The sequence below is a fragment of the Rattus norvegicus genome, chromosome 8 (genome assembly GCF_036323735.1).
Source record: "Rattus norvegicus strain BN/NHsdMcwi chromosome 8, GRCr8, whole genome shotgun sequence".
NCBI classification, from domain to species: Eukaryota; Metazoa; Chordata; class Mammalia; order Rodentia; family Muridae; genus Rattus; species Rattus norvegicus.
This window is the reverse complement of record NC_086026.1, coordinates 54,454,731-54,478,856: the sequence shown is the minus strand read 5'-3', so window position 1 is coordinate 54,478,856 and position 24,126 is coordinate 54,454,731. Positions and strand designations below refer to the sequence as shown.

Genomic DNA, 24,126 nt, shown 5'->3' with positions numbered 1-24,126 from the left:
CTTGTCCAGGGCCACCCCTCTTGAGGAAGCAAAATTAACATCAGAATTCAAAGGGCATCATGACAGCCCACAACAAGGAACTGCTGAGGGAGAGACCTCACAGGCCACCACCCAGGCTCACAACTACTGTCCCCATAGTGTCATTTAGTGCGAAGTTAGCGTGTGTCTCGCACAGTGGGATTGCGCCCCTGCTCTGCAGCTGGGGATTCCTCTTGAAGGATGGTGGTGTTCCTTCTGTGAATCATCTTGAGGTAAAAATAAATAAATAATAACGAGTGGGTTCAAGGCACAGAGGAAAGGCCTTCCTCTTTTATGTAGAAGCCTGGAGAAATCAAAGGTAGGAGTGGTGGTCAGCCCCACCGCACAGACTGCCAGTGTGGAATGGGGCTGAAACGGGTGATTCTCCCAGTGGCCATGATGTGACAGAGGGATGTGCTCTAGGGAGGCTCTGGTCTGGAAACCCAGCAACAGATAAACTTCCTGCATTTGGAAGACAGGGTTTAGGGACACTGTTATTTTAGAAGAATGAGGAAATAGCACTCTCAAAGACAGGAGAGGTCAGGGTCATCTGGGTGGGTAGAAGGAAGACACGACTCTTCTTTGAAATGACTGGGGATATTTTTGTGTGCGGTCTGTAACGCTATCTCTTACATTTGAGTCCATAAGGCAAGGAGAGTGGATAGGCCCATACCCTCTCCTGCTAAGATGGTGTTCCTAAAACCCACTCAGATGAAGTTGGGTAGAAGAGAGGTGTGCTGTCGTGCATAGCACGAGCCACAGAGGCCGAGGGACGAGGCTCTGTTTGTACAGCAGGTGGCACGTTCTAGATTATTTCTACTAACCACATCTACTAACCACATCTGCCCCACTGGGGAAGGCTGTATCTGTTGTCTCCATGTTTTTTGTGTTTCAATCAAGCAATGGCTAATGGAGGTCCAGGGCCTGGGCTAAGGGCACAAAACTGGCAGTGGACAAGCTAGAATGAGGCTTCCTGTTTCCAAGGCCCATGGGTTCCACTTTGAGTATCGATCAAGAGCAGGGTCCTAGGTGCATCCTGGAAGACTCTACAGGACCGGAGAGGCTCTTAGCCTGAGTCTGATGCTTCAAGAAGTCAGCAGGGGCAATCTTTCACCTTCACTTGGGAGATAAGTCCTTTCCCTCCAAGCCAGCAAGCAGGACAAGCTACACAGCCACTGGAAATCCACTGCTGTGATGTGACAGACAGGGAAGAACATAACTCTGGAAAGCATGGTTTGAATTCTGCAGAATGAGTGAGTCACCAATTACTTACCTCCAAGCTCTGGGTTCCGATTCTATTTAAAATGCAAATCTGCTCCTGGCTACAACATCAAGGTTGCCTGTTAGCAGCCCAGCTGAAGGGCACACAGCACCTTACACTCCAGCCTGAGCCACTGCTCAGTGGGCGTCTTTTCTGAGCTCTGTCATACGTGGGTAGAGACTGAAAGAGCGTGGACATGAACTAGGTTCTACAGATGCATTTAAAGGTTCCTTCTGGGACGGGGGCTATACTGAGCACGCCTGGAGCACTGGCTAAGCTTCGGCAGTCCCCATACCTTGCCCTTGAAATCCTTCTCACTGCAAGGACTGCTAAGTTTCACCAGGCAGCTTCCTCCTTTTAGTCTCCATCTCAGAGTCTGTGCCTCTGGGTTTCGCTGTTATGTGTTGCTCTGACAGAGTGATCACAGGGCCTGGAACTTCCCAAACACTAGTCTGACTAGACGTGTGCCTTCGGGTTCCTGCAGTGTTCAGATGCCTGACCTAACCCCTGTGAAGTTTATGTAGGAGTAGAGTGAAAGGAAGAGAGTGACTCCATCCAGACTTCAATTGTGTCCTAAGAAAACTATCTCCAGGCCAAGATGTCTCCCCAATCATGCCCATTGGCTTCCTGGGCTCACCACAGCATTATCATCCTCCCAGCCCTGAGCTGCCCTCCTCCACCTACCAAACACTTGCGTTCTCTCTCAACTCACTTGATACTGTGCTCTGCAAAAATTATTCCAAAGTGTAAAGGCACCGTTGCCAAAATATGAGGTCCAGGAGTTCAAGGACCCTACTGAGCCCTGGCCTACTGAGTGATGGAGGCCTCTGCCCTCTGCCATAGTGTCCCCATCTGCGAAACACCGACAACTGCACATGCCCCAGTGGATTTTGTTAAGGACTGGATGTGTGTGTGTTTGCAGATGAATCAGGGCCGGCCACAATAGCTGTCAGGAAAGCCCTTGGGTCTCTGTGGCTTAATACGAGGATCTAGTTTAAAGCATCAACTTCCCTTCAGAGTTCTCCAAGAAGTGATTCAGGGCACCCAGGTTTTTGCGTTCCCTGGAAGTCCTCTGCTGGGGCCCTCTGGATGGCTGCCAAGCAGAGGCAGAGGCAGGGTCTGCATGTGCCGTCCTCTGCTGTAGCTTCGCATGAGTTTAAACCCCGTCATATTTCCCAGTCACACACGGGGAAACGGCCGTTCCATGTTTCTAGGAAAAGAAAAGGGATTTGCTTGTTCGGCACCTGGCTATGCCGTGTGAAGTGCTGTATGGAGTCCGAGATGCACCTTAAGAGGTCAAGCGAATGAAAGCCCTGTTGCTTATCATCCGGTCCAATGTGATGCTCACTGTAGAACCCCCGAGTGGATTTGTCAGGTCCAAAGAACAAGCGTCTCAGCCCAAAACAGCGTGCATATGGGCTTCTTCTAATTGGTTTCTTTCCGAAGATACCATAATTATGGGTTTACTTCAGCTTCTCCCCGGGTGCGATGCAGGAAGCAGCGGGTGTACTGGGAAGTCTACATTCAAAGTTGGTTCTGTCCTGAACAAAGGACCAAATGATGTCAGTCACAGGGCTTTTCTTCCAATGGGATGCTCACCCCCTTTACAGACTTCCCCAAAACTGCTGTATCCCCATCATCTTCAACGTACCGATCCCCTCCCTGTCCATCCATCAACTCACCTCCTGCCAGCTCAGCTCTCAAGTCTCAGCTAACAGGCCACCTCCACCAGGAAGCCTTCCTGGCTCTCAACCCTATGTCCCCTTGTTAGTCTGTACTTTCCTTACCGGGGAACTGTTAAAATCTCTGCTCACTCTCTGTCTCTAACAAACAAGGTGGTTTCTAGAGGAAGGTTTGCCCAGTACTTTTTGCCCAGCATCAGCTTGTGACTGTAAATTCTGGTATTCCGATGAACAATCTTGACAGTCCTTTGAAACAGTCATGGAGCAAGGCTTTTAAAATTCTTATAACTCAACCAAAAACTAAAAGGAAGGCAACTGAGGAAGGAACACCACAGTGTCCTTTTTTTTTTTTTTTTTTTTTGAAGAGGCTGACAGGGACTAAGAGGTCACACCCGGGTACTTGCGTCATACCCGGGTACTCCCAAGCAGTGTATGTTCCTTACCAGTGGAAGGACAGGCAGTGCAAAACAGCAATTACAACCAAGTCTTTGCACATTAAAAAGCCTGAGCTTCCCAACTTAGCTGATGTGAGGCTGTGGTGTCGAGGGTATTCCCTGAGTGTGGTCCTCACTGATCGTGTGTGTGTGTGTGTGTGTGTGTGTGTGTGTGTGTGTGTGTGTGTGTGTCGTGGACTCACACCAAGCGCATGAAGTCAGGTAGGAGGCGGTTCCTTATTGTTGGCTTAACAGAGGTCCCTGCATGGAGGTCCCTAGGCAACACCAGGACTTTCACACGTGTTCTTGCACACCTGTGCTTTGTGCCTGGCACAGTCAGCCAATTCCATGCCTCGTTGGATGTTACAGCACAGAGTGGGGTAGTGGGGAGAGTAGGGAAAGGTAAAGAGGAGGGGAAGAGGGAGAGAGGAGGGGAGGGAGAGGGGGAGGGGAGGGGGCAGGCTGTCCAGTTGGTGTTGAGAGTTGAGAGCCCAGCCACCTAACGCCTCAGTTGCACTTTCACCTTGAGACAAATGCCCTAGACCTAGCTAGACTTCGCCTGCTGAGGTTCCCAAGCTCTGCCGGCTGAGGGCGGAGCGTGTCGAGGCCCCGCCCTCACGTGGAAGTCTAGCTGGCCCGGCGAATCTAGCGGCAGTCTTCAATTCCCCGGACGCGGCCGGAGGCCTAAAGGCCGGCTCCAGTGGACGATGCCGCTGTGCGCCCAGGATGTTGCCGCGTTTACTCCCATTCCTCGTCTCGATCTCCAGCCTGAGCCTGGGCTTCCGCGCACACGGTAGGATCCCCAGCGCTCGCTCCGTTGCTTTAATGTTCACATTCGCCAGAGAATCTGCTTGTATGGTCGGAGGTGCCTGCCTCCAGCTCCTTGGATCTGGCAAAACTGGGTCTCGGGCTCACCTGCTGTGAAAGTGGAGGAGGCTAAGATTAACTTTGGCTGTTTGGGAGTGGCCAGCGATGGACGGGTAAAGCCTAGTTTCCATCCTGTACCCTTGTTCCCCAAATCATCATCCATCCACCTCCGGACAAACCATAACTTTAACCCTCGCCTTTCTGCCGTTCTGGTTCTTCCATGGGTCTGATCGCACCCCTTCTTAGGCTCCTCTTCCTGAGCCCTACCATCTCACTTCCATCCCTCCCTTCTGCCCACCCTTCCTGACCACCCTGTTTGTTTTTAGCCCATGTTCATCCCCACTGTCAGCTGTCCCTCCCCGACTTTATCTACCCCCGCCCCCCAGATCATGTTAGGTTCCAGTAGCCCAGGAGAGAATGAAAAAGTGGGGAGTTGGAGGGACCAAGTGGCACAGAGGTACAGAGACCAGGGACCCAAAACACATTTTTACAGGATGCCAAAATTCGAAGTAAAACCAGCACAGTCTATCATGTGATCTACAGCAGCACTGGGGATGTGACCTACCAAACATCACAAACACAGGCTGAGGTTTTTCACTCCCTCTCAGAGTTTTGCAACTGAAACACAGCCTTGAGATTCAAAGACAGTACATGAAAGAGAGCCAGGGGGCAGGGACAAGTACTTTCTGAGAATGTCAGAGTCACTCAAAGAGCAACATGACTGGAGAGCTGACAGTTTGGAGAAGGGAAGTGATCGCAGAGCTGCCTTCAAGAGGAGACATCTTAAAGAGTCAAGGAGGCCGGAGAGGAACCAGAGCTACTGGCCTTGCAACATACTTAACCTGGCAGAATTCAAATAGGAATGTTTATTGATTTGTAAGGACAGAGGGTTCCAAGGGGGTCACTCGGGTCACTAGGGGTCATACCGGTTAGTCAAGCTGCAAGTTCCAGGCCCCTTCAGTCTGCCTTTTAGATCTAAGAGAATGGGAGACTCCAGAAAGTTCCCTACTGAGCCTTCTACCTTCAAGACCTCTGTGAGGAGGCCAGGAGGCGGGGCAGCTGACAGTCATTCTGTCTCCACTTCTGGCTCACCTAGGCAACTGATTATATAGATCTCTGTATCTGAGCCCCGGCTTTCCCAGAAACTAGGGGATGGGGAACGCCCTGAGCCTGGGCCCCAAGATGTCTGTGTAGAAAGGCAGGGTGATGTCAACCAGCAGGGTCTCTACATATCCAGAAGAGGTCAGGGGGCCGTGGCATTGGAGCAGGCTGGAGATGAGAGCTAAGTCCTGGAACGTTGTTGCTAGAACAGGGACAGAGCCAGAGAGGGGCTGGCTCATCTGAGAGCTCACTGCTCACATGCACCACTTCTGGCTATTATCGTGGAGCGTATCAGGCCCAACCGGCCCTTGTCAGTCCCTCATGAGGCTTCTGACCCCATACTACTCAGGACTCTAGCTTTGGCTTCAGACACTTTCTGGATAAGATCCCCACTATACCCCTTACAGGCTCCACTGACCTTGGGCTGGTTCTCTGGGCTTCTAACTCTTCTTCAATAGGTTTGGCATGTGTCTAGAGCCCAGAGCTGCTGTGATCACTAAATGGAACATATGTAAAACACTCAGGCCCTCCCTCTCAAAGTACCCTTGGGGCTGTCACCACCCTCTTCCTAGTCCCTGGGTTGCCTCTGCTTTCTCTAGTGTTAGAATTCTTTCCCCTAGGGACAGAACTGCCGAGCCCTTCCTCCGTGTGGTTTGAAGCCAGATTTTTCCAGCACATCCTCCGCTGGATGTCTATCCCAAACCAGTCTGAGAGCACCTACTACGAAGTGGCCCTCAAGAAGTAAGGAAAGCGGCAAAGTGGGCAGAGGGGACCAGAAGGAGGCAGGGGAGGGGCTAGGCGGCTGCTTTACTATTGAAATGAGACCAAAGGGGACTCTGACACATACTTGCTTGAGCGTCATATGAGTTGAGCAGCGTGCTAGGATCCCTAAGGTGAGCAGCTATTGGCTGGTGCGGGGGCTTCCTAGTATTCTGGGAAAGTATCCACAGACATAACTATAAGAAAGGAAACAGGGTCCCAGAGTGGGCTAACACATTCTTATGGAGGAATGAGCTACTTAAAGTCTCACCCAGGAGTTTTCTAGACCATGGATGTCAACAGGGACCTTGGCCAAGGAAGAGAGAGACTCTCGCTAGGGCCCTAAGGATTGTTCCTTTCCTGCTGTTACAGGAGCATTCTGCCTGGCCTTTTCCTTCCCTCTTTAAAGGAGAAAGGTTGGTGCACAAGCCGCTTCCCCAATGCCTGTTCTGGTATCTCCTCAGGTACGGAACCTCGGTCTGGAAAGACATCCACATCTGTAGCAAGGCTCAGACATTGTCCTGCGATCTCACAACGTCCACCCTAGATCTGTACCACAGCTCTGGCTACCGGGCCAGAGTCCGGGCAGTGGACAACAGTCAGTATTCCAACTGGACCATCACTGAAACTCGCTTCACAGTGGATGAAGGTGCTTTGCCTCTCCCGGGCTTAGAACACGGCCTTCTGGGACAATTTCAGCCAGGAACTCCAGCCTAGGGCTTATTCTGTCTGTTGTCACAGCTTTAATGTCACCAGGCTTCCTGGCCAGGGAACTGCCTCGTCAGATCTGTCTGAGATTTTAAGGGGAAGTGACCTTGTTTGTCCTCCATAAGAGAGGTCTTGGGGTGGGTGGGGTGTCTGTATCATGAGAGCCATAGGTATGAAATTGTTTAGGACAAGGCACTGCATCCTAAGTACGCAGGATAGCAGGTAGAGACACAGTTCAGATGAGGCCTGTCCCCTCATAGGGAGACTCTCTCAGGTCATATCTTTGAGGCTAGAAGATGTACTGAAGAAAAAAAAAAACAAGACAATTTCTGGGAAGTTCCAGGGTGATCAGTCTGGCCACAGTGGAATCCTTCTATCCACACTGGGTCTGCAGAGGGTCTGGGTACAAGATGGTCTCACACCGTAGGACTCAAAGCTAGAGGTGATATCTAGGAGGTGATTGTTTCCCAAAAGCCAGCTTGTATGCTCGTGCTCAGCTGCTTGCAGAAAGCACATGCTAGGGGCTAGCTTTAAAAATTGTATTTCAAGGGCCCTGGCTGAGCTATTGAGATCCCGTGGGTGCTAAAAGACCCATAAAACACATTCCCTAAGAAGTTCTCATGTGGGGTAGAGCCGAAAACCCGAGGCCTAGGTTTTAGAGGGGGAAAGGTTCTACCCTAAAGTCAGGCTCTGGGTACTGTCCTTAGTCCTCAGCCTCATGCCTTTACCTGTCTCTCACTTAGTGATTCTGACGGTGGATAGCGTGACGCTGAAAGTAAGCAACGGCTTCATCTACGGGACAATCCATCCCCCCAGGCCCAATTTAGTCCCTGTAGGTGACGAGTATGAACAGATCTTCACGCACCACCGCATTTACAGGGTTTGCATTCGGAAGTTCTCAGAACAAAAGGTATGACATCCCTCAAAGCCTTCATGCCAGGGCCGCTTAGATTGGAATCACTTTCACGTCACACTGTGGAACTTGACACACACAGGAAAAAGAGGTGATGGGGAGACCAGGAGGGAACTGATAATCAAACGGTGCTCCCAGGGGAGAGTGAGAAGAGCATGCCTGTCATCATTAGCGATCAGCAGTATTAACAGTGCACAAGGCATGCCACAGCTACCCTTGAGTGTTTTCTTCCAGTTTGCAGAGAAGGAAAGGAAGCTTCAAGATGTGCTGGGGCCCAGCCCCTGCGGTCTGGAACCCATCTAATACCCTCGCCTTCCTTTTCTCTAGTTCTTTCTGTGAAGAGCCTCCACTTCTATAAAAGACTCCCTTTGCTCTATTAAAATAAAAGTGGAGGGCTGGGGAGATGGCTGAGCAGGTAGCCAGCTTTCTGTGCACCAGCAATGAGGATCTGAGTTCAAATCCTTGCAGCCCTCATAAAGCCAGACTTGGAAGCACACATTTATAATTCAGTGCTCCTACAGTAAGATAGAAGCTGGAGGCAAGAGACTCGGAGGAAGCTTTCAGATCAGATCTAGACTGGGGTATACGGTGACAAGCACCAAAGAGGCCTTGTCTTAAAGTGGGAGATGGAAGACTGGCATCTGGTTGTTCTCTGATGTCCACATTGCACTAACACACACAAACACACACATACCTGTGTGTGCACACACACCAGACATACATGCTCACACACAAAGGTTAGAGCAAAATTAGCTTGTGGTTAGCGAGATGACAGTCTGTAGTGACGATCACAGGTTTGTTATCTTAGATGACTGATGACTTGGCAGAGGTGTCCATAAAGTGCCCCACTCACCCAGGGCTGGCTCACCTAGCAACAGCCTTGTCTATCACCCAAAAACCCTGGGTTCATTTTCAGCAGAAAACCACGACTAGGTCTCTCCCACTCTCAGCTTCTTCCTACTGTGTACAAAAAGGATCATTTATTACTCTTGTTTCCCTTTCAGAATATAACCAAGACAGTGGAGCAAGAAAACTTCACCCTCGAAGTCCCAAAAGGGATGAGAAAGTTTTGTGTCAAGGTGATGCCTCACGTGGAATCCCGAATTAACAAGGCAGAGTGGTCGGAGGAGCAGTGTTTACATGTCACGACGGAGCATTGTGAGTGGCCCAGGCTGCAGTCCAGGCAGAGGGTGTTCAAACCATCCAGAAAAATCCAAAAAGCCATGCTTAGGGTTGCTGGTGCCTGCACTGGGCCCAGAGCTTCTGCATAGAGCCATACACCGTCACACAAACCATGGGAGAAATTGTTCCATTCTGCTTAGAACTATCCTAAGTTTAATAATGATGATGATGATTTCTCTAGGAGACAAGGTAGTAAAATACTTTTCTTCCTTCCTTCCTTCCTTTCCTTTTCTTCCTTCCTTCCTTTCCTTTTCTTCCTTCCTTCCTTCCTTTCCTTTTCTTCCTTCCTTCCTTCCTTTCTTTCTTTTTCTTTCTTCCTTCTTTCCTTCCTTCCTTCCTTCCATCGGTCTGTCTGTCTTTTTATTTGAGACAGGGTTTGGTTTCTCTGTGTAACTCTAGCTGTTCTAGAACTCGATCTATAGACCAGGCTGGCCTCAAACTCAGAAATCTGCCTCCCTGTACCTCCCGCGTGTTGGGATTAAAGTCGAGTGTCACCACCTGCCGAGAGGCTAGATTATAAAATCTTAATGCTTTATAGTTAGGCCAGTCACAGTGATGTCCCAGCATGCTTGTTTCTCTGTCTCATGTGCATATGCTCCTTCCAAACAGAGCCCTAGTGGCTCAACAGAGTCCTGGACAAACTTTTGTGTTAGCCAAAGAGTTTAAGGATGTCGTACGAATGGCTCGAGTCCCAAAATAGTTCAGTGGAACTGAAGCAATTCAAAAGAACTCTAAAACAGAAAGCCAGTCACTACGCAGTGACCACTAACGATGACTCACAAATCCATACAGCAGTGTTTGAGGAGCTGAGTTCAAATCCCCAAAACCACTGCAAAAGTCTGGCATGGTGTGTGTTTCTGTAACGCCCCTCTAGGGGGCTAGAAACAGGAAGACTGTGGCTCACTGGCCAGCCGGGACAAATCGGTGAGCTCCTGGTTCAGTGAGAGATCTCCTCTCAAAACAGTGGAAAAGGAAGCATGGTGGTCCACGCCTTCATCCCAGCACTCGGGAGGCAGAAGCAGGTGATGGATCTCTGTGTGTTCCTGGACAGCCTGGTCTACAGAGTGAGTTCTAGGTCAGCCAATGTTACACAGTGAGACCCTGCTCCATCATGCACACACACACATACACACACACGAAATGTCAAAGGAAAGACACTAATGTTGACCTTTGGCATTCACAGGCCTCTCTCTCTCTCCCTCCCTCCCTCTCTCTCTCCCTCCCTCCCTCTCTCTCTCTCTCTCTCTCTCTCTCTCTCTCTCTCTCTCTCACACACACACACACACACGAATGCACAGACCACACAAACATGCAGCATCATAACACATCATACTACGCACAAGCAGCACATACATGCACAGCTCAAAGGACCCCTTAATCAATATGAAATCAAAAATCAAAAGTTCAGCAGCAAAGAAGAAATTCACCAAGGGTCAAAACTTTCTTAAGAATCTAAACCGTGGTCCAAATATTCATTTCTCTGCCTCACCATAGAGAGGTAAAAACACAGATGATCATGGCTGAGGAGGAGTGAGGCAATTTTTAAAGAGTCCCCAGAATAGTATAATTATAGCAACTCTAAGGGGTTATTTGATCTTTCCTTTCTGTCCATCAAAACTTGCTGAGAGTGGCTGGTGTTCAGACTGTGCCTTTTCTCTCAGCAGAAGCAGCTGGGCTTCTGGGAGACCACCCCCGCACTCCTCTATCAGAATTATTACCAGAGCTGTGAGTTAGAGCCTGGCCCCTGACAGGACCCCGACAAGACAGATCAGCCCCTCATCCTCGGTAGTTTATTCAAAGACTCAGAGTAAAACACAGAAAGATGGAATGTCTTCAAAGAGGCCACATTGAGAAGAGCTGATGACCCTGAAAGCCCATTCTCTAGGGTACTAAGGGTGTTCACATTAACACAGGTTTAGGTTTAAATGGAGTCCCCCAGGTATGCAGAACCAAGCAGGCCGGGTCAGGGTGTGTGATTCCACCCTGCATCACTATATGAGCCTCAGGCTTTCACGTTCGTCTGTCCTTAGAACAGTGAGAAATCTCCAGGAGACAAGTTCATCCTGGCTGGCTCCAGGCTTCAGCCTGGGATTCCTCAGAGAAGCCTGTCGTTTCTAGAGTCAGGTAGCTAACAGGAAAGATGTTCAAGTGTCTGTTCAGAATAGCTTCATTCCTGTCAGGAGAATACGCAGGGGTCACCTGAGCACAGCTGGGGACCTCCCCAGCCCAAATGTACTAGTTCCTGTTTGGTCTTGTTTGGAGCTGTTCCTCTCAGGGCCAGTCTGGGAAGGGCTCCTCCCTGCCTGGGTATCCCAGAAGTAGCAGTGCTGAGATGGCTCTTTGACAAAGCTGCCAGAGGCAGCAAAACCTGCTCCAGGTCATCAGCCAGAGGCCCCAGGGCCCTTTGCCAGGAAGGGGAATCAGGTGTAGAAATTGGGTCTCACCCTTGAGAGACTTTCTGCTGACTGCCCGGAGGAATCCATAACTAGCAACACGAGACAGCTAATTTAAGTGATCACATTGTATCCAGTGTGCGCCCTGGGAGTGCCCCATCCAGAAAACACGAAAACGACTCTTCATGGACTTGGTTCATAATAAGTTTCAATGCAGCTCATTGTCATAAAAGTCCCACAGAGAAGTTGCCCGGTGTATGTCAGCAGCTGCTACTAGGGCTGCTTGCATTTCTATCACCCCCTGCCTTTTAAAACAAAAAACAAAAAACTTTTACCTGCATTTATTTTATGCTGAATTTGTTCCCGTGCCATGAGTTTTTGTTTCTAAAGTTTCTTCTGGGATCTTTTTCTTGCATGCAGCCTCCTCTTCTGGCTTTGGAACAATCTGTTCCTTCCCAGTGAGGACCATCTCAATGGGGCAGGGGGAGCTCATGGATGGGTTAATCCGGCCGTGAGCTCTGCAGGTTCATCTGAGCATCTTAGGTGCGTGTTCACCTGGATGTGTTCGGTGACAGAATCTCCGTCTAAACCCTTCAGTCCAGCATCACTCTGCATTTTTAAGCATGTGCAGCAGAAATTTAGCACTCCATTTTGGCCACCGTCCCTGTGTCCAGCCACAGTGTTTGGCCTGGGCGCACTGACTCCACCATTGTACCTCAGGAATGGCATGCATTAATTCTTTAAAGTGACATCCTTCAGATGCTTGGTGGCTTTGTGGATATGCATACCCTTGATGGCCTGGGCAGTTTCCTGGAGTTTCTTAAAGTGAACAGGAAGGATTGAACCTCTTGATTTACATGATTTTGTGGGGTTCTCTGGGTCAAGAGAGTAGCAAACCATCTTCACAGGTCACCTCTGGCCACTTACAGAAGGAGGGTCCATCATCCTTATAGTCAAAGGTTTGTTTGAATCTCAGCTTTACTGCTTACTGACATGTGACCTTGGACAAGTGACTTAATCCCTCTGGGCTTCAGAGTCTCAATACGTAAAATGAGGTGATGCTGGCATTGGCCTCCTAAGACTGTTGCTAGGGTCAGGTGATACAGGCACGATGTTTGGCCGCTATCCTACAAGGCGGCTCTGTAACTGTCCCATTGTATACATGGACAGTGGGACTCAGAGGGATTCTTTATTTTGTCCACAGTCCCAGAGCTAGTAAAAAAGTAAAGCTGGGATCTCAGTCTGCACTCTTGTCTACTATATTATCCTGCCTCCGTGTTCATTGGCCATCGTGTGTAGTTGGTAGAACCAGTGTGTTACTGAGGGAACTGGTGAAGGCTGACATTTCTTTTTTTTTCTTTTTTCTTTTTTCTTTTTTTTTTTTTTTTTCGGAGCTGGGGACCGAACCCAGGGCCTTGCACTTGCTAGGCAAGCGCTCTACCACTGAGCTAAATCCCCAACCCCGAAGGCTGACATTTCTAGGAACCGAGATATCCCTAGGGCTGTGACTTGCCCATTGCCTGTGGGAATGATCTGGGGCTGTTCACTGAGTGCATTCTGAGCATGGGCAAAGGATCTCTGGGGACTGTACGCTATGTACCAAAAACACATCTTTTTGTGTCTGCAGATTTCACCGTGACCAACCTCAGCATTTTCTTCTTATCCATCCTGATACTCTGTGGAGCCCTGGTCTGCCTGGTTCTCCTGTGGTACATCCGGCACCCGGGGAAGTTACCTGCAGTCCTGGTGAGTGCTCTGTCCTTCCCAGCACCCTCATCCAGCAATATGGGGAGGGCAGGCAAACATTAAAACCAGCCTGAAGAATAGTGCCTCTAGGTAGCACAGAGACAGAGTGCATGTGCACACACGGGTGCACATGCAGGTGTGCATGCAGGTGCACATGCACTAAGTAATCGCAGTCATCTTCACAATGGCCTGTGGACAGCCTCTGTGTATCATGAATTGGTTCTGGCCATTTGTCCTCAATTCACAAGTGAGGACAGAGAGGTTGCTTCCACTCACAGGGTCACACAGTCGGGAGGAGTAGTGGGGGAGGTTTGGCAGCATCCTATCCTGGTGCTGCTGAGGGAAGAAACTCTGAAAGACAGAAGAGCTGGAGTGGTCACAGAGGGGAGGGAACAGAGTGAGGAGCTGACCTAGAGGGGAAAGGCCAGGACCTCTGTCCTCTCAGATGGAGGCATTGTGTGGCAAGGCAGCCTCTTGAAGCCATCCTACAAGAACAAAGTAGCAGTCCCCAGACCTCTGCTTGTCCCTGACCTGGTCTCAGGCTGTGTCAGAGGTGGATGGCCACAGACCCTGGACCCTGGGTAATGTCAGATATTAATGTATAATAGATGGTTACAGGATACACACACACACACACACACACACACACACACACACACACACACACACACACACACACAGGCCTAATCAGGGCCTTTGCATAGACTAGAGTCTGTCCTCACCTAACCTTTAAAGCTCTCCAGGGTTTAATAGTTCTTCCTTGTATCTCGCTGAAGTCAGTCCTCGTCATCTTTCTTTGTGCTCCTGGGAGATTCAGTTCCCCACACATGTCCCTTGATCTGTTGTTCCACAGGCACTGTAGCTCATGCTCTGTGCAGGGCCTGGAGTACAAACGCTGGTAGCTTGGGGATGAATGAACCACACTATTGAACCTGGCCCTGTGGAGACCAGGATCCAGGAAGCGAGGGAGGGTAGCCTGGAGCCTCTCTGAGTGAACGAGTGAATGAGTGAATGAGTTAAGCAGCATTTGAGCCTGCTACAGAACATCGTCCCTGGTTGTAAGTGCTGTCGGGCAGGAAACAGAGTCATGTAGCCTCGACGGGTCTCCAGGGCCTGATGCCAGCCAGTGCTAGCCAGGTGTCCAAGGTTAGCTTTAAAGCCATGAGTCAGGCAGAGATCAGAGATTACCAAATGTCCAGAAAAGACAGGTAGCGCTTGCTGGTTCCTTGTGGACCTGTGAGTCACAGCGTTGCTCCTCGTTTGGAGTTTGACTCCTCAGATTTAAACAGCTCAGATTCCATTATCAGATGCTGCTGATAGCCAATGTGAGAGAGTGAGCCGTGGCACAGGCCTTAATTAACTCTCAGCTATGTGCTGACTTGAGCTGACCATCCAATGGGTCATCAATGTCAGTTTTATTAAGCAAACTGGGAACCTGAAGTCCTGATGGCCGTGTATAATTCCAGGTTTGTCCTTCGTCGCTAGTGACTTGAGGCACATCGTTTAGCCTCTCTGAGCTTTGGATTCCTCCTGTAGGACATAGGGGTAATGGTATGCCTGTAGAATTACCAGGGAGGACAATTCAGCTCGGTGCATATTGAGCATCTTCTATGTAACTTGAATGATCCAAGCACAGTACAAGCTTCACCATGAGAGAGCACACGCTAATTCTATCTATGGATGAGAACTTAAAGCACAGAAAAGACAAGAATATTGGCTCAGCAGCAAGCTACTAACAGATACATCGTTCATCACCAATCATTGTGGTGGTAATGGGGGTCACAGCCAGGAGGAATTGCATGAGGCATTAAGTGCTGAGGAAATGAAGGCAGGGGTGCAGCATGATCAGTCAGTCAGTCAGTCAGTCAGCCTGTCAGTTAACAAGCCCAAGTCCCTATACATTCAGATTCAGCTTAGGCTCTTAGAGTAATGAATAAGACTGGACAGTTACTGCCTTTAGAATTCATATTATAGTGTCTTGCAATGAAACACCATGACGAAAAAGCAAGTTAGGAGGAAAGGTTCTATTCAGCTTATACTCCCATATCACTGTTCATCACCGAAGGAAGTCAGGACAGTACTCACACAGGGCAGGGACCTGGAGGCAGGGCCTGATGCAGAGGCCATGGAGGGATGCTACTTTACTGGCTTGCTTTCCCTGGCTTGCTCACCCTGCCTTCTTATAGAACCCAGGACCTTCAGGCCTGAGGTGGCACCACCCACCATGGACTGGGCCTTCTCCCCATCGATCACTAATGAGGAAAATGCCTTACAGCTGGATCTCCTCAATTAAAGTTCCCTACTTTCAAATAGATGTAGTTTGTGTGTCAAGCAGACCTAAGACAGCCAGCACACACAAGTGCTAAGTTTAGGAAGAAGTAAGGAAGGAGACACAGAGACAGTGGCCACAGGGATGGTTCGGTCTGGTCTTGCAAAGTCTCTCTGAGGAGGTGGCATCTGAGCTGAGCAAGGAGGAGGGGACAGCCACATGGAGTGCTAAGAGTGTTCCAAGCAGAGGGGTCGGCATGTGCAAAGGTCCTGGGACAGGGCTGCTGTCGCTGAGTTCAGGACAGGAAGGACACTAGGGCAGAGGAACGAAGTGCAAAGGGTTAAATGGCAACTAGGGAGAGCGAGCCCTGCCCTCAGCTGGCTAGAAAACACAGAGGAGGGCAGAACAGGGAGATGGATGGGGTGAGAATGCACTGTGGCCCATGGATGTGTGTCCCGTTGTTACTCTACTCAGCGTGGTTCACATGAGCTGCACACACACACACACACACACACACACACACACACACTAGTTTGCACACACTCCTGCATGGGCCTCTTCCAGCTCCACAAAGAGCTTCACAAGTGCAACCTCTGAGTGTATTCTCCAGTCACAGCAAGACCCTGTGAAATCTGGCCCTGGGAACACCAGCTTCCTATGTATCTGCCCCAGGGCCAAACTATGAAGTCCCCTTGGAGAAAACTGTAAAATTTTAATGCCAGTACAAACCAGAGAGCTCAATGCAGGCTGCCCAGGCTCAGCACCCTCCTCCCGCAGGCGGTCACACCTCTCTTGCTGTATTCGTTGATTTTCTCACTGCTGTGACAAAATGCCCAGCAGAGGCAACTCAAGGAGGAGTTTACTTTGGCTCATGGCTTGAGGGAGCAGTCCACCGTGGGAGGGAAGGTACCACAGCAGGAGCATGTGGGCTGTAGCTAGTCACCTCCCACCCACAGTCAGGAGGCAGAGAGAGAGGTGAACGCTGGTGCTCAGCCCATTTTCTCATCTTTAGGCATCCCAGGCCTCTGGCCCATGGGATAGCATCACGTTCATGTTAAGTCTTCCCAGCTCAGCTTAACCTTCCTCCAAACAGCCCTATGGACATACTCTATGGAATCACATGGTGGTTCTCAATACCATCAAACTGACCGTGGCAATCATCACACTCACTCTGCCTCTCCTCTCAGGTCTTCGAGAAGCCTCCCGACTTTCTGCTGGCCAACCCTCGCTGCCCAGAGACTCTCGATGACATTCACATCCTGGACCTGGAGGCCTTCCCAAAGGTGTCACCCGAGCTGAAAGACTCAGACCTGCATGGCAGCACCGACAGTGGCTTTGGCAGTGGCAAACCATCACTTCAGACGGAAGAATCCCAATTCTTCCTCCTTGACTCCCACGCCCAGATACAGGAGACTCTGGGAAAGGAAGGGTCTTCAGAGCTACAGGACACCTGTGGGGACAACACGGACAGTGGGATCTGCTTGCAGGAGTCCAGCTTACACTCTAGCATGGGTCCTCCCTGGAAGCAGCAGTTCGGATATACCCACCAGGACCAGGATGACAGTGACCTAGTCCAGAACTCTCCAGGGCATCCTAAGCACACACAGGATGGCTCCGCCTTGGGCCATGGTTGTCTCCTAGAGCCTGAAGTCCCTGAGGAGAAAGACCAAGTCATGGTAACGTTCCAGGGCTACCAGAAGCAGACCAGATGGAAGGAGGAAGCAGCAGAACCTTTGGACGGAGAGATTCCCTTGGCAGAAGCCTTTGATCCTGAACTCGGGGTGCGCCTGCAGGGTGATTCAGCTTGGCCTCCTGTGGCTCTAGCCACGGGTTATTTGAAACAGGAGTCTCAAGGGATGGCCTCTGCTCCACCGGGGACACCAAGTAGACAGTGGAATCAACTGGCTGAGGAATGCTCACTCCTGGGTGTGGTTAGCTGTGAAGACCTAAGCATAGAGAGTTTGGGTTTTGCCCATGAACTTGTCCCTCTGGACTGTGGGGCAGCCTCTAGTGGCCTCCTGGATAGCCTTGGCACTAATCTGGTCACCCTGCCATTGATCTCCAGCCTGCAGATAGAAGAGTGACAGGGGATAAGGTTTCTTTGTATTTTGGCCATGCCTGCTCCCCTCCCTATACCTGGGAGGCTCAGGAGTCAAAGAAATATGTGGTGGGTCCTTTTCTTCAGACCCACTGTGGCTGGCTAGCCAGGCTCCACAGGGCAGGAAAAGGCCTTCCTGCTGTGCAAGTGTCCGGTACATGAGAGGTTGTGGCTAGTCTGCTGTAGACACCAGCAGAGCTGAGAAGGGTTGGCAGAGACCTCCTCAAGCCTAAGGGCTGGGTCCTGCCCTGGAAGGACCAGTGTTTGGGTGGAACCCTGCGGCTTTCTGGATGTGGTAAGTCTGCAGGTCTGAAGTCAGATGAGCATGGATGAACTGCAGAGGTGTTGAAGTGGCAAGCAGAGTAAAGGGGGGCTCAAGAGATAAGGGGCAGGGTAGGAGCCAGGTTTAATTTTGTCATGTAGAGAGATGCTCCCCGGCTAGGACGAGTTACTTGTCACTGGGAGATCTCGGGGTATACACCACCCTGAATGATCAGCCAGTCAATGAAGAACTGTGTGGGGGGAAGGACTGAGACCCAGAATTTCTGTTCCTCTTGTGAGGCGTCTCTGCTAGCCATCTGCAGACATCTTCATCGTTTTTAATATGGCTGTGTCCCCTGAGTTACCCGCAGTGTGGCCAAGCCATTACTTGATACTCACTCTTGTGATGTCAGGCCAGACAAAATGATGGTTGTCTGTTAGCACACTACCCTTTAGGTGGCCTTTGGGCTTGGGAACTGACCCAAGCTTAGGACTTATGTCTGCTTTTGCTGCTAATTTCTAACTACAGACCCAGAGAACAGGGTGCTGGGCACACCTTTCTGTTCAGCTGTGTGACCTCGGGCTAGCAGCTTCCTCAGGGGACTAAAATAAGGACTAGATCATTCAGAAGTCCCTCACGCTGAATGTTAACCATGTTGGCCTTGGGGTGATATTTTAGGTCTGCCAACCTCTGGGCTGAAAGGAAGTAGACTACGGAAACCATCTGCCCATGGGCAGCTTCTTCCTCTTGCCAGTGTTTCAGAAACCTTCTGGGAGCCTAGGGCCTCGTGCCAAGATAGCTGCTATTCACTGAGGTCCAGGGCTGGTCCCTGACTCACTGTACTGCATTTGAGACCTGTCTTCAAACAGAAGCAGTTTGCAGTCACCAAGCAAGGATGCTGAGAGAAACAACAGGGCCGCTGATCCCCGAGCCCAGAGTTTCTCTGAAACTTTCCAGATATAGACTGTATGACACGGTGAAGCCAGCCGTGAACTTTGGCATCCTGTCAAGATGCTCATGATGCTAGTCTGGTTCCAGAGCTCCTTCTGGAACTGGGAGAGCGCTCTGAGATCCCCTCAGAACCTTTATTTATTTATTTGCTCATTTATTTATTGAGGAGGCAGCGTGGCACAGGCACAGGGCTCTGGGTCTCTCAGGAGGTCTAGTTTTGCTTGCACCGTTTCTAGCTGTGTGACCTTGGGCAAGTCACGTTTCCTTGTGCAGCCTCCGTTTTCCCCATCTGTATGTAAAACTTGAAAATTGAAATATACCCGACGTGCCCAATCCCTTGGAGTGTTGAGTCCCACTGAGGAAGTGGACACGAACTTGTCTCAAACGGAACGAGTGGTGTGTGTGTGTGTGTGTGTGTGTGTGTATTCATCCCAATAAAAAGTCAGGTGTCTTGTGGAAGCGATCGGATTTCTCACGATAGCTGGGAGTAATGGCTGATGGGTATGAACAGGGGCCGAGGACTTGGGCCCCAGATTCGGCTTCAAACATGAATTGTGACTTTGGGGAAGGCACATATCCTTGCACAGTTTCTGATTCCCCTGCGGTGACGTGGAATGACAGTTGCCATGGCAATGTCCTGAGGTTGAAATGAAATCCTGGATAAAGAGCTAAGTGTGCTGCCCTGCATCTGGCGTTCGAGGTATAAACAGCTGCCAAGGGCTGTTAGAGCTGGGACGGGAAATGGGCGTTCTCCTAGAAACAGGTAAAAGTGAGAGACCGGGGTGTTCTTTCAGAAGACAATAGAAAGTGAGGCCCAGTATTTGGGGTGTTAGTTTTGACAGTGGAACTTGCAAGGCCCTCCCAGGAAGTAAGTGAACCAGACCTGTGGACCCTGTCCCTGCTCAGCTCACCCTGAAGACCTGTCTGGGTCCTTCCCATAGACTGGAAGTCTCCTGGGTTCTGTTTGAAAGGCATCTTACGCAATGATCAATGTATCAGTTGGTTCATCCCCCTGAACTCGGCCATGTGGGTGCAGCAAACCTAGGGCTGGGCCTGGGTGTGGGCCTGAGTCCCAGGTGTCTGTGTGTTTGATGAGATGATCAAGATATCTTGTCTCTCCCTGCCTCTGCCCTATCTACCACATGTTTTCCCTGTTCACTCTGAAAGGCTGTTTGGGAAAGACCCTGGTCTCCCAAAACCCACCCCATACCACACATGTGCATTCTACATGAACAAATATCCACTCGGGGGACCTCCTGGCTGGCGCAGAAAAGAGAAGTGTGGTGACCATTCTTTCCTGGAAATGGTGTCAGGGGTGGCTTCTTCTCCATGGAAAAAGTCCCCGAAGCAGATGAAAGGAGCCTGAACACTAGATGGATAAGAGAGAAGAGAACTTATCACTGTGGAGAGAAGAAGACTCAGTTCAGCTGGGAGAGGAAGCCTGCAGGCCCGCAGACAGAGTGGAGGCAGACATGGGCCGCGGGTGTTGGCAGTCTAGAACCAAACCATCAGGAGGAGTGAAAGTCAAGCTGTTCCTTGGTTCAGCCAGGGCGTCCAGGAAGTCTCGGGGACTCTTCCAGGCAGCAGCTGATAAAACCAGCTCTTCAGGCTTCTCTGGAATTCAGACTAAAGTCCCCAACAGAAGGCCCCAATTGGTCTTCAGTTCAGCTACCTTCTTCAAGGGCTTTTCCAGACTGAGGAATGTGTGGTTCTGGGTTTCTGTGAGCTAATGGAACTTCCTCTTAGCAAAGAGAGAGGGGAAATGGGCTCATACTGACAGAGAAGGAAATTCTGTCAAACCGTGTTTCCCCAAATTTGTAAATAGCTGTAGCTGAGAGATTGCCTTGTCCCCCCCCCAAAGTACCTCTACCCCCACTCCATATACACAGTGACAGTATGTATAGCCCCCTAAAAAGTCAGGTCATGCACACAGAGCCCACACTGTGCCCACAGAACACTCAGCATCCCGAGAGTCTGGATACCACCCACAGAACACCTGCACCACTGGGTGAAAGTTCCCAGAGGCCCTCATGTGAAGGGCAGAGAAAGGGGAGCCTGGGCTCTCGATTGCCCAGGACCACACAGAAAGCCTGGGTGGCATATCCAGGCAGCTGGGTACTGATGCTATCGCCCCCACGGACAGGACACCCGATACTGAGAAACCTGACTCACTCATTTCCTGCAGAGCTCATGGGTTTGAGGGTTTCTTTTGAAACAAACCCACAATTTAAAAGTAAGTGTATTGCTATTAATGAGAAGGCCTATGGCTCCTCCTCACTATCAGAGTGATCTGAACTTTACTGAATTTCCCATAAATCTCCAAACAAGAGTGCCGAGAGCCTGTAGACACTGATGAGAAAGGACTGGGTTGGATGAAATTAGTGTTTTAAAAGGGCAGTTCTCACCAAAGCCTAAGTCATTCGACAAAAGGAACCAGGCAGGAACCAGGGAGACCTTCATTGAAGCCAACATTTAATATGGGTTTTTTTCCTTCTATGTTTATTGTTTTGGTGTCTGTGTGTGTGTGATATATGCGGAGGTCAGAGGACAGCCTGGAGGAGTTGGTTCTCTCCTCCCACTCTACGGATTCTAGGGAGAAAACTCAACTCATCAGGCCTGGCAGCAAGTGTCTCTCCTCGCTGACCCCTCTCACCGGCACAGCTTTTCGTTCCTTCGGCTGTCACCCCCTGCATGCCAGACGTGATATTCAGCCTTGGCTTCGAGGAGCACATCATCTGGTTACAAAGATGAACGCCAAGCAATTGAGTACTAACAAGTGTTGCCATCTGCGACAAGTGCCTTGAAGGAAACTAGTATCCTACTCTAGGAGGAGGCAGGAAGTAGATAAGCAGAGCAGGGAGCTGTTGTAGCTCTAATTATAGGAGAGCACACAGCCAGGGGGCAGGGCTTTAACTAGAAGCATTCTGGTGGCTGGGAAGTTGAGGATCAAGGTTCTGGCTCATCCAGTCCTCACCGAGGGCCTTATTCATTGTCCATAGGTACCTTGGAGCTGTGGCCCATCCTCATGAGCTCATCTTATAGCCTCCTTGAGGCCCCGCCATCATATAAAGGGTTAGGGCTTCAACACTGAGGGGTGGGGGTCACCAATGTTCAGTCCATACAGATGCTTATACAGATATAGGGAGCAGGGGCAATGGGGATAGAGAAGTGTGAACCAATTCAAAGGGTGCTTCAAACGAAGAGCAGGACAGGACAACAGGCTGGAGAGACTGCCACTTGAAATTGATGGTGAGCAGTGCACGACATGGGCATGGAAGGGAAAATATCTCGTGGAGGGACGGGGCCACAGGGATCCCAAACATGCTGAGCGTTTGGCTCAGTGGTGGCATGTCATGCAGAGGAAAGAGTTGAAGCAGCTCTCAAGATGGCCCTCACACTGGGTTAGGGCTTGGAGCTGGGAATTTCAAGGTGAGTGAGTGTGTTCTCTGTGAGACTTGCATCATGGGTAGAGCTGTCACCATGGCATAGAGACAAGAAGACAGGTCTGAGAGGATCCCTGGTCATCCACAGCCCATAAACTCAAGCTATTCCCCTGACTCACTATCTAGGAAGAGTAAGCAGCCGTCATCTTGGCCCACAGTGTCAGAGCCATGCCTGAGATCAGCATGGGCCCAGCAGACCATGAGCCTCGGACCTCAGAGGTCTTCAGACAGTCACAGCCCATAAGCAGGGGTGAGGTAACAGCCAAGTGGTCCCTTCAGTGAATTATCCCATCTGCAGAGTCGGGCATGAGCAAAGGAAGAGTAAACATGGTGCCATCTTCTTCCTCTTGCATAGTCTGCTCTTTAGAAGAGCTCTCCGGCCCATGGCCTGCAGCTGCACTCTGTGTGCATGATGTGTGGCCAGCACCCTTGCGACCCTGCAGCCTCTCTGCAGTACTTAACCACTCCTCAACATAACAGTTCCCATCCTTAGCCCCTGTCCCAACTACCCAAAAATGCCCCGTGGAGGACCCCAATGACTGTTTCCATGACTCCCAATCCACATTCATTCCCCCAAGTCCTTGGTGTCTCAACCCTTCATGTCTCTAAACTGGAGCTATCATTGTCTCCTCAATTTGGATTGCCTCTACTGGTTCCCACGATGGTTAATAACAATCTCACTCACACGGCCATGGGATCCATGCAGACCTCACTAATGGAAAAGGTAACCATCAGAGGGCCCCTCAGCCTCATTGGTGGCCTTGCAGCTCTCCTGTCCTGCTTCGTCCATGCCTACCCACTTTGAGTCATCCATGCTCTCTGGGACCACTTGCCACAGCCTCCTGGTCAATTGTTTTTGCCTCCAGCATCCCTCACCACTAAATTATCTCCCCAACTGTTGGCTGAGCTGAGGAGTCACAAATGCAAATTTGAGGTCTGAGTTCCACTGGACAGCTTGTAAGACAACACTCAAAACTGCTCAAATAAGAAGGCCTCCCTGCTAACCCCTGTCCCTTCTCATCTCCTCCCTTTCAGATCCTTACCCCCCACTCACCAGCCCTCATACCCACCTACCTTCCCCCGACAAACTGCTGTGCCTGCCCCTGGCCCTTTATACATGCCAGTCCCTTCATCTACTTTGCTGTTCCAGGTGCCCTCTGCAAAGCCCCTCTGAGCCACTCAGACCTTGTGTGTGCTCCCAACACGCAACCTGTCACTCACTATGTGGCTATTGGTGAAAATGAAATGGTGCCACTCTCGGTGCCCCATGCAGCTGCCATGCTATGAAATACCTCGTGGCCTCTAGGTACACACACACCTGCTAGACTCACTGGAAAGAGCTGAAGTATGTGTTATATTAACTATGCTAATTGGAGGTGGGAAGCCTCAGACATGGAGTCCATGATGGGCAGGCAATACAAAATGTGATCCCAGGATCTAAGGCCAGCAAAGAGTCCACATAGGCAACTGGGCCAATGCTGTGGAGCCCAGTAGGGAGTGGAGGGTGTGGAGACAGGGCAAGCACGTGATGTCTGTTCACTCAAGCTAACCAACTACCACCGTGAAGCTATTGGGCTGGAGAGGCCTCCAGGGCAGCCCCAGGGAATGGAAAGAGTGCTTCTCTGGATGCTAGGTATGGCCTGCTCTTTGCAAATGAATCCCTCTGTACCTTGGTCTTCTCATCTGTCACATAGAGCTAGTAGTCTTGAAGCTTGAATGCTTCCGTTAGTTCTCTACGAGGTCCCATGGAGGGTTCTTTACCCGGCACTCATTCCAGCTCATCGATGGCAGAAACGCCTCTTGCTTTACCTCTGTGCCCTCTACACCCAACGCCAAGTGCACAGTAATGAGCACTCTGCAAACATCTGGTGAATAAATGAACACATGAATGAGCAGAACTTTTCCATTCATGTCAAAGAAGCACTTGAATGCAGGTGAAGGCAGTTCAAGAAGCATCGAGATGATTATGATGGTCACGGAAGCCTGAGCAGACCAGGTGCCTGGGAGACATCACCCTGAACCTAGAAGAGACAGAGCTA

The 24,126-nt window shown here is 50.4% G+C and overlaps 2 protein-coding genes across 5 annotated transcripts in view; one reads left to right on the top strand and one right to left on the bottom strand.

The window, feature by feature from the left end:
* Window positions 1-4,070: 4,070 nt before the first annotated feature.
* On the top strand, window positions 4,071-19,103 carry Il10ra (interleukin 10 receptor subunit alpha). 2 transcript variants are annotated; one of them, NM_057193.2, is made up of 7 exons: window positions 4,071-4,188; window positions 5,984-6,104; window positions 6,587-6,771; window positions 7,574-7,740; window positions 8,748-8,901; window positions 12,946-13,064; window positions 16,521-17,470. In NM_057193.2, exons 1-7 carry the CDS (start codon window positions 4,122-4,124, stop codon window positions 17,415-17,417), a joined length of 1,710 nt encoding a protein of 569 aa, NP_476541.2. In that variant the 5' UTR covers window positions 4,071-4,121; the 3' UTR covers window positions 17,418-17,470. The 2 variants fall into 2 exon arrangements, with proteins under 2 accessions (NP_476541.2, XP_038936644.1); XM_039080716.2 differs by lacking the exons at window positions 4,071-4,188; window positions 5,984-6,104; window positions 7,574-7,740 and having other exon boundaries at window positions 6,633-6,771; window positions 16,521-19,103.
* A 1,996-nt stretch (window positions 19,104-21,099) lies between these two features.
* Window positions 21,100-24,126, bottom strand: part of Smim35 (small integral membrane protein 35) — a 61,880-nt gene continuing 58,853 nt past the window's right edge. For all 3 annotated transcript variants that reach the window (XM_006242974.5, XM_063266383.1, XM_063266384.1), the window contains exon 5: window positions 21,100-24,108. The gene's annotated coding sequence lies outside the window, so the exon portion shown is untranslated. The remainder of the gene's footprint in view (window positions 24,109-24,126) is intronic.